At 35.3% G+C, this 12,962-nt stretch overlaps 1 protein-coding gene and 1 long non-coding RNA gene across 3 annotated transcripts; one reads left to right on the top strand and one right to left on the bottom strand.

Annotated features, from left to right (window-relative positions):
• Positions 1-604: 604 nt before the first annotated feature.
• Eh_1 (eclosion hormone) lies at positions 605-1,970 on the bottom strand. 2 transcript variants are annotated; one of them, XM_011194300.3, is made up of 3 exons: positions 1,811-1,970; positions 1,552-1,691; positions 605-1,492 (listed from the first exon to the last, which is right to left on the bottom strand). In XM_011194300.3, exons 2-3 carry the CDS (start codon positions 1,667-1,669, stop codon positions 1,308-1,310), a joined length of 303 nt encoding a protein of 100 aa, XP_011192602.1. In that variant the 5' UTR covers positions 1,670-1,691; positions 1,811-1,970; the 3' UTR covers positions 605-1,307. The 2 variants fall into 2 exon arrangements, with proteins under 2 accessions (XP_011192602.1, XP_054091365.1); XM_054235390.1 differs by having other exon boundaries at positions 1,552-1,969.
• A 2,216-nt stretch (positions 1,971-4,186) lies between these two features.
• On the top strand, positions 4,187-7,429 carry LOC128922986 (uncharacterized). The gene is made up of 2 exons (XR_008472127.1): positions 4,187-4,733; positions 4,926-7,429. It is a non-coding gene; the product is annotated as an uncharacterized LOC128922986 (long non-coding RNA).
• The last annotated feature ends 5,533 nt before the right edge of the window (positions 7,430-12,962 follow it).

The raw sequence follows: 12,962 nt of genomic DNA on the forward strand, positions 1-12,962 counted from the left end.
CTCCCCGTGTTATCCTAAAGACAATGAGATGAAAAGTGATGATGAAATGATATCCGTTATGTGTCTTCCACCTAACTGTACCGCGATTCTCCAACCAAAGCATCAAAATGTTATTAACTTAACAAAAGTCTATTACAAAAAAAGTCTTTTGGAGCATTTAATAGGGAATAAAACCCGATATATTTAAAAAATAAAATTTTGAATAAAAAAATAAGATTTCTATATCATAAAACGATTTTCATTTGTCATATTTCTTGTTATATATTTTTCCTCGCTGGGTGCAACAAACTCAATAAGTACAACTACCTAGATTTCTATTAGTTGCGATTACCGAGTTCGTACTGTATTAGAATACGTGAAAGCTTAATGCAAAGTAAATTAACAGGAATTCAGATTATTCTCGGTGAAAACGACAACGAAACGAAAAGGCAAAGATCGTGACTATATTGGGAATAACTTAAATGTTACAACTAATAAGGCATTCGAATGTGACTAAAAATGTTTACGACATATAATATGGCGGTTCTAATCGAACTTAGAAAGCACTTTTCATTCATACCTTTCTTACTTGCTTGCTTGTTTTTAATCATTCAAAACAATATGATTTGGAAGATGAAATGTCATCATTTTTATTAATTCTTTCATGTTATTCCGTTGCAAGTTTTACAATATTTGCATCTAGTCTACTGTATATGTATAAAGAAGTAAGCACACACATCCATTTATATAACTACTAATTGGTACTATTGAATTACATAAATATAATGCTATAAATTAGTTATTTAGGAACTTTATGTTACCGTGGGTTTAGGGAGTATTTAGGTGGGTCATCCTTATATCCACTCTTATGGTTTAGCATAGATCCGCATGGGGTCATCAATGCTGTAAACCATTTTCAAGCGTTTCGTTGAGTTCATAATTTCAATATATGTATATTAATTTCAATAATATATAGTATGCAAATTACACAAATAAAAATAAATAAGCTAATTTATGTTTAGTGATTTTTGGCTTGATGCGTATTCAGCAAGTGGTAAAAGTAGCGCTGCTGCCGACGCTCACATTGGCAATGACCCAAATAAGATTCGTACGTCACGCAGACAATCGAAGCGAAGCCAAAGTTCAAATTCACACAAAATTATAATTATACACACAAATACATTTATAGCACACGCAGCCACGCCGCCGAGTTTGTGATTTTAATACTAATGGCGTGGGCGTAAGGTGAGCAGAGATAGCGTGCAGCACAGAAGTCAGCGGCTTAGTGAGCAAGTGATGGCGGTGGCAGGCTTGGGTGATCTCACTCTTTATGCGATTGCGTTGAGAAAGGGTGCAATTGAGCCGATGTCCTCGCAGTCGGGTATGGCCTTGCCTTTGAATTTCAGGCAGGACTCGGCGCATGTCTGACCTTGGAAGTAGTCACCAAACATTTTTTTACATTGGGCGCAGTTGTTGAGACAGATTTGAATGAAATCGATACCGGACATAGCGTCTGCGGAGAGTAAAAGTATAATAAATATAATAGATGTGGAAGTGTGCTTGTAGACCTACCAAAGCGTTTGCCGTAGTGTCCAATGGATGGCAAGCCCTCAACGGTCGAGGAAAGCGCACAAATCAGTACTACAGCGACGGCAGCAACGAATATGGTGGATTTGGTAGTGGCGAACATTTTTGTTTTTTTTTTTAGAAAGCTAGTGGAAGAGAAGTTAATCTTTAGTAAGTTCTATTGTTGCAAACTCGGATTATATTAATACACATAAAATGTCTTTATTTCTATTATTATCATTTATATTGCACTACTTCTTCTTACAATTGGTTAATTCGTACAGTTATTGAACCGTTACTACACTGCTTTTATGTATTTACGTATAAACAATTTTCAGTCCACAATCGGTAGAAGCTCATTCGTCTTTTACACCTGCACAGCTTTTAATTAAATAATTTAAAAATCTTCTTGTCGCTTGCTTTTAATCTCTCACACGCATGAATTCGATCTCCCGATTGACGTGCAGATTTAACGAGTTAACAGCTGCTTTGCGCCCAACGAAGAAAAATAAAAACGTATGCAATTCGCACATGCGACAAACGACAGACGACAAAGAGAAAAAGCACCGAATTACGACAACGACAGCTTAAGTGATTTGGCTTGCGCAGGCGCAGGGACGGCCGTCTTTGTAGATTTCACGTGAGCAACACGCGTGATAAAAAAGTCTAACCGAGCGAACCAAGCGATCAGCAATGGTGATCAGAGTATAATTAAATTTTGTCTTTTGTTTTAACATCATAAGGCTTTACAAGGTTTAATCATTAACGAAGTTGCTTCATTCAATGAAGACTTTCCGATCATACTATTTCTACGGTATTTTGCGACTGTTTCGTTGAAGCATTAACGAAGACATTTTGTTGGAAAAACAGCGTGTCTCAGCAGTTAAAAGTCTTCTGATTCTTCTGTTTATTACAAATTAGGAATGGAGTATTTCTTTGCTCTGTAAGTTTTTAGTAACGCGCTAGTAAGCCTGTTCTGTTATGAAGTGGTATGGGGGTTTTCTTAAACTTAGAGCGAAGAAAGACATTCGCTAAATCAAGGAAGTGTTTTTGATGTTAGCACTGTAAATATATTCATTATGATTTGTATAGAATTTTTTCTAAAGCCTAAAACGGTATATTCGCCGTCTGTAGATAGGGAATTTACCCACAAACGAATAAAGATTCAAGAAAACATAAAGGAAACGCAATAAGCGCACTTTATCAATGCTTTGTAGTCAAGTACTTGTGCAAGTATGCCTTGCAGCTGTGCTCGTGGCTGAAGAGAAGTGTGTAGATGTCAAGCGCGTGTTCCGCGCCGTTGCAGTAGTAGCTGCAAATGAAACCGGCAATTGAACAGGAAGTGTAAAATGCCGGCAACAAAACTGACAACTTCTTATTGCGATTATATTCATAATATTACAAACTGTACATATGTACATACGTACATAGTACTCTGATTTTGACGTGCGCTTTGCACTCTTACGTACTTTGTACAAACATATGTATGTACATGCGATACGCGCAGCTGTGGGAGTAGTTAATAACATCGGATGGTTAACCGAGGTTCTATACGCCAGATAAGTAATATGTGCATATGTAGACAGGCACTTGAATGCTTTGCGCAGCTCATTCGCCGGCTGGGCGCTTTGCGCATGCCTCCAGGGCGTTTTTAAAGTTCACCGTATATTTGTTGTCTGCGATGGCGCTAAAAGCAATTTAAGAGGCGCGTCACCACACGTTAAGCGATAATAAAGACACTTTAAAGCGGATATGTGCGCAGCAACTCGCTCAAGCTTGTGGCTAGACCTTCTTGTTCAGCTCAAGCATATGCGAAATATTTTGGTGTATGAATCATGAAAGTATTGCAATACATACATTAAAAAATTGTTAATTTTAAGATACATGAATCGTATGGGCTAAATTTGCGTCGGTATTTATGGGCGAAATGTTTTAAAATAACTTAATTATTATGCGCATTTTATTAGCACATTTACTTATTAGAATCAAATAATACTGATTCACTCCGAACGCGAGTACATTAAGTACACGGCCGCTATACAGCCTGCAGCAATTTCACTTTCCAAGTGCTGAGCAAGCAAAATTGTAAAATAACAGTAACTCCAGTGCTGATTGTTTTCATAAGACTCTTTTTTAATATACCAAATTAGTCAGTAATTGGGATCTAAGCAGGGTTCTTCGGAATGTACAAGGCACGAGTATTTTTGCGTGATGTTGAATTAAATCTGACTAGAAGCTTGGCCAAGGGTCGTATTATCTTGGTTGTTATACAACATTGAGCTGGTTTTTCAAGAAAGTGAGACATTTTAATGTTTATTTAAAGGCCTTGTTCACGTTCCATTAAAATATACAGACAACCAAAAATCAGATTCTGTAAGGACTTAAAGTTCATGTATCTCTAAAAGACTGAGCGAGGCCGAGTAAGTTTTCCAGATCTTTTGAATAGATATGTACATATTTTGATATAGATGTCGTCTACCGCTTTTATAAGTGTTCAAAGACTCTAAGTTAATGGAGATTCATATCACTTATATGGGATATTTCTAAGTCTGAGATCTGACTCCAACAGCTTCTGCAATAGGATATTTATGTGTGTCAATTAAGACGCATTAAGTTTACACACTCGCGTCGATCGGCGAAATGTCTTTCTGTATTTGGAGCACCTGCTCGTCTGCTGTGATGTCGCCGGTTATTTGGAGATTCATTCACACTTTTAAATACGCGCACTCACACACTTTATCGGTATAAAAAAAATATCTTTGACGTCAGCTTTATAACCGTCGCAGCGAGCGTGGTTAAAAAGAAACCGATTTTATATAAATTCGGTAGTAGTTCGCCTTCTTTACTCACTTGATGAAAATAATCACAAATGTTTAGTACAATTGGAGCCAAATGCTAACAAGTGTTTAATGAAATCTCACTTTGACGACTGTTGTCATTGTAGCCCAGAATTCGGGTATTTATACAAAGTCTCGTCAATTTGGAAAATAGTCGAATTAGAATTTCCTTCCATTATGCGATTTAGTCTGTTAATTGTAAAGAGGTTTTTGCAACAGTTAATTGCCTTCGTTTCCGTTCGTCATATCAACGGCAAGTGCTTGTGGCTTTTTAAGTGAAATTCTCGGCAGGACATAAAAGTGTGCATTTCAGCAATGAATTGGCTGGACATTTGTGTATAGCATATCCTGGTAAATAAATAAAAATGTTTTACATTTTACACATAAAGCTTGTTTTCATATATCCCACATCATGTATACTTACATATGTTCACATTTAGTTTAACCAAACATCCATCAAACGCATAAGCGCCTATTACATATCTACAAACTAATATATGTACATACGTATGCGCTTTAATGCTTAAATTTTTTACATTTTAGATGCAAAGTTATTAATTCCTAACATTAAATGTAATTGAGGTTTTATCGATGAGCGCACGGGGAACTTAATTGCAATATTTAAAAAAATTTCGTTACTATAGGTGTTCATTCATCCATCGTAATATAAATCGAAATACTATGTATCAAATAAATACTTTTCAACATAATATAAATTCAACTTTCTTTTCCTTTCAAAACAAATAATTTCACGCAGGGCAATGCCTGCGGGGTCAACTAGTGTTTTTATAAACATTACACTTTTGAAGCCTGTCTAAATGAAAGTATTTTAAATCAGAAATTGAAGATGTACTCAAGAAATGTAAAAATAAAAAATAGACTGGAAATATAACTGGCAGTTCATAGCAGTTTATGGTAAAGTTCATATATACAGTTGCTCCCCACAGAACCTAATACAGTAGTATTTGGAATGACAAGGAGTGAAAAATCCACTATAGTCGCGCTCAGCTTGTCGAACAGTGCCAGAAAAAACATCTAGAAATATAAGAAGCTATTTATCTAGTCCTGAACCTTCAAACATGATCAGAGCTATTAGGAGCTGTTATGTGTGCTCAAAACTATTTAAGGAGTGCCATAGGTTATTATCGTTAGCGTCTAGCTATTTTACAATTAGACACGTCTGGGTGCCGGGTCACAGCGTAATCGCTGCTAACTACAGAGCGGTTGAGCTCACAAGAAAGTGCACCCGTCGTTCTACTTCACCATGCTGGGAACGAGTCGGGACTCTGCTATCCTCTTGTTCTTTAGCTCTGGATCAATTGATCTCTCTTGGTAAACGCTGGTTAGCTACTAAAACCTTTACGGTTGCGAGATCATTTTGAAGGAAAGCAGAACACAAGAGGTCGGCAGAATAGGACGTGCATTCAAAAAGGTTCACCTTTCCGCAATAGTGGGCGTGCTCACTGGACACCGCGGAATTAACATACATGTGATGAGGCTAGGAATCCTGCTGAAACAAACTGCCATAGCTGTAGAAGGCTCTGTGGAAACACCAAGTCTATTCCTCCTACACTGTCCAGCGTTCGCAAGACTGAGGTTGGACTATATCGGTAGCTATACTTTTGGCGAACCATGTGAACTTGCCGGAATAGACATTAGCCACCCCATAAAATTTGTGTTAGACCCAAAGCACCTCGGCAATATGCAACGGTCTTATTTGTGATGCATACTTTGGAATCTTTTAGCATTACAATGTACCGGCACCTTCAGTTGTCCAAGTGGGGGTCCATCGCGACACCCATTTCGAGGGTCTGCCTTTGAACCTAACCTATGTTATCAGACATTAGTTATCATTCACTCCACCTGGAAATACGCCAATTTTCCATTGCTAAAATTTGAGTGGAGCAATTTGAAAATCAAAATTTGTATCGATTTATGGATATACATATGTATATGAATGGGTAGTTAAAATATTCCATTTAGTTTCGTTTTATTAATGAATTTTTTTAAATCTTACATTACACCTTATTTCATACTTACTAATTTTTTGTTTAATATGTAGTGTGGTAGCCTTTAGCCTTTAATATGTAAGATTTTCAACCTTCTTCGTTCTTTATGGTCTGATTTTGTTTCACTCTTCCAAAATTGCATTTTTCACCTGTAATTTGTCGCTTATATGGTGTTTACGGATACTGTTCTAAGTTCATAAATTATAGATCACGTATATGCGGGGTCATTGCGCTTGTGGTTCCATTAAAGGAGGATAATTCCATATCAGCCGTGTCTCCAAGATTGTCTGATTTTGTTTTCAATCCTTATCCTGGTAATGACAAAAAAGTTTCTCGGTATTTTATAAGTACTATGTAAAGGTAGTATTATTCATAATAAACCGATGAAAGACTAAATTTTCAATGTCCTGGTGTTACATTTTTGGAGGCCAGTATTGGATTTCCACCAAACATAAGTTATACCATATGAGTTAAAACGTTCGTGAGCAAAAACTGCAGTCTTCCAAAACTCAAAATGGTCAACTTAGTAGATATTGTGGATATACTAATTATGTTACTAATACAGTATACTCTCGAAAAGTAAATCAATTGGTATTTTGGGTAATTTACTTTTTCGAATAATTTACTTTTCCAAATATATACATAAATTATCTGTTTTTATAATATTAAATGCATTTTTAAACTTAAAAAATTCATCCATTTATTTGCTTCAATAAAATATATGGATTTACATGAAAAACATATTTACATTTACATACATACATATGTATTTACTATGAAGAGAAAAAATCTTGAATATTCTTTTGTTTTTTTTCTTTTGCAATATATTTTCTGACCATTTTTGGACGACAATTCAAAAAGTCTGACACCTGATTTGCATCGTTTTCATTTTTAAACCAGTGGATCAAGTAGGAGAGTTTATTTACTAAAAAAACGCGATAAACAAGAGAGTAAGTGTTTTTGCAACATCGTAAAAAATGCTGCTTGCTTCGTTTCGAATTTTTTATCACACTCTCTGAAAAGTAAATTAAAAAATTTTAGTATTTAAAAAATTTACTTTTCGAGGTGCATGTGTAATCTTAAAGGTGATTAACTTTTCCGCGATTATTGACTTTCTGAGAATTTACTTTTCGAGAGTATACTGTATTGAGCTTAGATTTGTGCCTGCATTTAATTAACATTCTCTGATTATATACATTTAAGTAACAGTAGTTATCGATAAGTTTTGTTCCGATGAAAGCGACTTAACAGGAAGTTGTAGTGCGACATCTATCCGTGGAATATGTATAGTGAACAAAACTTAACTGGTTTTGGTACCAGCTATTGTGGTAAGGGAACTAATTACATTAAACGTTCGGCAGAGAATGTAAAATATAGAGAAGGTTCACGGCGGGCTAGTTGGCCACACTAATTTGCTTTTCGAAGGGGTACTCGTTTCTATAAGGAAGTTTCACCACAGAATTCTATAAGGAAGTTTCACCACTGTTTAACATCAGAGGGCTAGAAAATAGCAGAATTGAGCGTTTGCAGTGTTAAATGAGAAAAATTGTGTTAATTTCTATGTTAGGAAATGTACGCTTACATATTTGCCTATATACAATGCGCATATGACTTTTTTGCATATAATTTATAGATATTTTGTTGATAATTGATATGAAGGCACATACCCACATACATACATATGTAATGCTTTACAATATCTAATAACCTAAATTACTTTATATTCTTATTTAAATGTAACATAATAATACTACATTTATTTACTTTAGTCATTAAAATGTCACATAAAATCATAAATATGTATATTATCACAAAATGATAAACGTACGCGCATTCGTAATTACATATGTGCACATGTAAACAAATATCAAAAGAACCATTCGAATTGTGTCTATATGTCAATTTGTCAACATTCAATATATGTATGTATGTATGTAAATAAATATGTGTACTCATGGCTTCATATAAGATCTTCGTTGCCACGGACAACGACGAATGGCCGTAGCTTATGATTTTTTTGTGTTCATGTCAAAGAGCTGTAAGGAATGTGGAGCGTACGCAGGCAAAGAGGCCCAGATGTCCAACATATAATGTCTTTAAGTTTTATGCCTTGTTTCTTTAAAAGATCATTAGTAGTTATTCTAAATATGATTTAATACGTTGGTAGATATTAAAATTCATTTAATTATATAGATAACTAATTAATACTTCAATATTTGACAATACATATGAAGCGCAAATATTATTACGGCGGGGTCACTTGAAACGGCCCTGTAAAGCTCGATGTGTCGAAAAATTGATGGCCGCCTGCGCAATGCCAAAGCAACGCATCATTGTGTTGTTGGTAGAAAATCGGCTTGTCGTAAATATGTATGAATATGTATGAGCAAGCAAACATATCGACATAAATTTTTGTGAGCCACAGAATTTTTGCTGAAAAATATTTTAAATCGACTCAAGGGCTATGTTGCCATTTTTATCCTTTTTTAGATTTTGCGGCGTTGCAACTTTTCCTTTTGCAGGGAACATTAGAAAAATCTTCAATTTATGATTTTTGTCATCGTCGCGAAAAGGCGTTTGTTGGCATGGCATGCGCGGAGAGATGTGTATGGCTCTGCTTTTATGAACGAAGCAACTTTGCCAAGTGAATGTGCGCCTGCGTTCATGAATGAAAATGTTTTTGTTGTGTTTACTACAATATTTGGCTACGTCGATTGGCTGCCATATTGACTTGTGATGCTGCTTATGCGTTTGAGGCGCTTGTTGTTTTTGTAGAACAATGCTTTTGATTTTTTGTGATGGTTGGCAGATTTACGTGCACGCATATGCAATTGTAAGTTTGTGTGTTTGTTCAGTACATACAAACATATGTATGTATATGCATACAGAGCAATGCGCGCACATTTGAAATGTCCTTCACTGATAAGTGATAATGAGACAATTCGAATTTTTGAAGACATATGTACCTGTATATGTACATATATATGTACATACGTAAGTTTCAGTTTATGCAAGTTTAAGTTACGAAATATGTAGTTCATTATAGTGTTATAGGAAATGTATTTAGTATAAAAATATAAACATATTTTTATGAAAGTATGTACATACATATGTATATTATTATAGAACATTACATAAATATGTGCGTCCGTTTGAATTTTTTTTTACAAATATACCTCTGAAATCGCATAATTTATTTGAAATATTTTCAATTGTGGATGCATTCATAAATATCAGCAAAAAGAATTTCATATCAGTTGTATATAGTAAGCATATAAATGCATCAACATATAAACAAAGAGCCTAACATGCGTCAATAATAGAAATGTAAACCTCTGAGCATATTTTTCAATTAATACTCAGCTCTGTTACGAGGCACTGTTAATATTTCTCCTTCCGAGCCAGCCGTGGTGAAACTCGCTTATAGGATTTTGTTAGTTTTTGACAATTCACACGCTGGTCCGCAATTGAACCTTCTCTATATTTTACATTCTCTGCGTTCGGCTAATTTAGGGTTTTGAGGAAAAACACTATTTATAAAAATTTAACGACATTTATTTAGTCATTTAATACTGCCTTCGAATTTTTTCAGGTTGCAGTTTTAAAGTTCTAAATTAATAAATTTGATTCTATAAAGAAGAACGTCTTATTATATTTAGAATGTCGGATGTATGGGATCCAAATTTGTTATCGCGTTCTTAGACGACGGCAAGCGACGAGCGATATATGTCAAATATTAAAATACACGCGTTCTTATGGGCACAGCTTTTTAGACAACAACATGACTTCGCGACAGCAGGATTGAAGTTGCCGCTGTCGCAAATTACAAATGTTTCTAATTTTGCCAACGACAATGGCCGAAGGAGAGCTGCCACTAATATGTTAAATGTAAAATTATTCAAAGTTCTAACAAATATGAAGTTATTTGCCAGCAAAAGTGTAAAATAGCTTTGATATATCATTTCTAATAACAATTGATTATTTAAAACATTTTTTTACGCTGGCTGCAAAGCGACATTGTAGCGTGGCGTCGACCATTTATGGGTCAAAAACCATATCTCAAGAACTACTCGACCGATTTCAATGAAATTCGGTATATAACACTTTCTTGACGCCCTGATGACACGGCCTACTTCCCATATAACCCAATTTTGAATCCTTCTGATTCGTTCACTTTATAATACAGGGTGGCTGATGAATTTTGCTACGTTACAATAAGAAACTCAAATAATTTTTTATTCAGTGTATAGAATTCATTTTTCTTTTATTCATGTTAAAGCTCATTCAATTCTATTAAATATAGCTTAATTAGTTTTAAAAATAATGGAATTTAATTGCACCATGCTCGTTGATGCATGTGCGGCATCTTACCTTTTTTTCTTTTGTATGGCAGCAGCTACAGCAGCGATTGTTTCCTCCGTTCGAACTGAAGGGGTTTCGATGGTAAGGTCTTCTGTTGACTGTCCCATCCTCGGCAAAATTGTTTACAAGTCTCATTATGGTCCATCTGCTCGGAGGATTGCCGAACCTTCTTTGAACCGAAACTACGGACTCCAGTGCGGGATAGCGGCGGACAATCCAAATTTTTGTTTCAGTGTCCCAGTTATCCATTTTTGTTAAATGTAAAAGTCAATCTGCAAAATAAAAAATTTATTTTTTTTCTGGTAGCGGCTTTCATCAGCCACCCTGTACATATTTACATTAGGAACAAATGAAGATAGCGAAATAAAACTTTACAAAAATACTGTATATGAGCTGTGACATCACTTGTGGAAAAATTGTCAAAATCGGATCATGTCTTTTCAAGGCACCTGATATCGAACATGAAAAACTCAGTGCCTAAGGGTAATTTTTCACCGAAAATATATGTAGGTAAATCTCTAAATAAATTGCGAGAGTATAAAATGTACGGTTGCACCCGAACTTAGCCTTTCCTTACTTGTTATTCATGATATGTGAACAGAGTTACACTTTTCTCATAGCTCCTTAAATGGAGTAGGTGTGTAAAGTCCAAATTTTTACTATTGAGTGGATGTTTCTGATATCCTGAACTTTAGAAATGCTGTGAAGTGCTATAACTAAGCCACAAATAAAGCTATGAAAATTACATTATCTCAAAAAGTCGCATAATAACCACTCCCACACCCATAAAAATTTTATGTTAAAAATTACTAAAAATGCGCTAAATTACTAACGGAAAACGTCAGAGACACTAAATTTTACAGAGAAATTGGCTGAAATAAACTGCACTCAGATTTAAAAAAAAAAAATAAAAAACGGCCTGGCGTCGCCTACTTTTATGCCAAAAACCATATCTCAGGAACTACTCCAGCGATTTTAATGTCACTTGGTGCTTATTATACACCAATGGAAAATCGATGGAAAATCGTTCACTTTACAATATATCAATTCCAATGAATATAAGGGGACAAAACTTTCCAAAAACACTGCATTTGAGGAGTATCACTCATTTCCGAATCGGACCATAACCTTTCAAGGTCCCAGTTATCGAACACTCGGTGCCTAAGTAAACCTCTGAGATAATTTAATCTTACGCAGAGGAATTCAGAGGACTTTACTCCGAATCTACGGGACGAATTGTGTGTTATCTTAATAACATTAAACAAATAAATTGAGAGAGTACAACATTTTCGGTTAGGCCTTGCTATCTTGTTATTAATTTTTTATTAAGCTTGTAAAAAATGTCTAACTGCTTGATATAATGATTGAAAGCGAGTATAACATTTATCCACCGATTAGTAACTACTTCTAAATTAATCGAAGTATTCTCACTTCTACGAAATTCGGCAAGTATTTCATTTCAATGGTTGACTCGCATTCGCAAATATCCCCGCGCACACAAAGATATTTATTATGCATGCATGTATGTATGTATGTGAAATTTATCTGGAATCATTGCTAAGTCAACAAAGCAGGTGTGATAATCCCGCCGAGGTTAATAATAACTTTTACAAAGAAACCATTTAAATTACCATGTCGCTCTTTCGTACCCATACGCCGCGTGGCATTTTAACGAGTTTGAGGGTAAAACGTTGACTGTTAACGAAACCGCACAAATGAGCGCCGAAAGCTTGCTTCACTCCAAATGGTTGAAATATGAATTACACATAAACGTGTTGTTGTGCGCTCGTCCGAGAGTTCTTGTACATGTGTGGCGGTGCTGGTGGAGGACTTGCGCAACAGGTGCCAGCATGGCAAACACAGTTCCCACAACTTTCACAATAAAATAATCGTTTAATATTGTTCTAGGACGCGGTGTTGTGGTGTTTATGGATTGTTAACCTGCAGAGATTCGCATTGCTTCTGTGGGTGTTTTTGAGTAAAGACTTGTTGCTCAATCACTGTATTTACTCTACGTTTTTAATTTTGGGAAACAGCTACGGCAAATAGGGTAGATGTAATACAGCTTGTTCTAAAGCCACATTCATTTGTAATACACAATTATGATTATATTATCCGCAGTGATGATGTGATAAGATAATTCCGTTAGAACTGTTTTAGAAAAAAAAAAACAAAAAAAAACAAGTTAAGGTAACGTACAATGGAATTG

This window comes from Zeugodacus cucurbitae, chromosome 2 (assembly GCF_028554725.1).
Source record: "Zeugodacus cucurbitae isolate PBARC_wt_2022May chromosome 2, idZeuCucr1.2, whole genome shotgun sequence".
Classification (NCBI taxonomy): Eukaryota; Metazoa; Arthropoda; class Insecta; order Diptera; family Tephritidae; genus Zeugodacus; species Zeugodacus cucurbitae.

Coding starts and splice junctions, on each gene's coding strand:
- Eh_1 (XM_011194300.3), bottom strand. CDS start 1,669: ATGTTCGCCACTACCAAATCCACCATATTCGTTGCTGCCGTCGCTGTA. Junction 1,493..1,551: donor ACACTACGGCAAACGCTTTG/GTAGGTCTACAA, acceptor TACTCTCCGCAG/ACGCTATGTCCGGTATCGAT.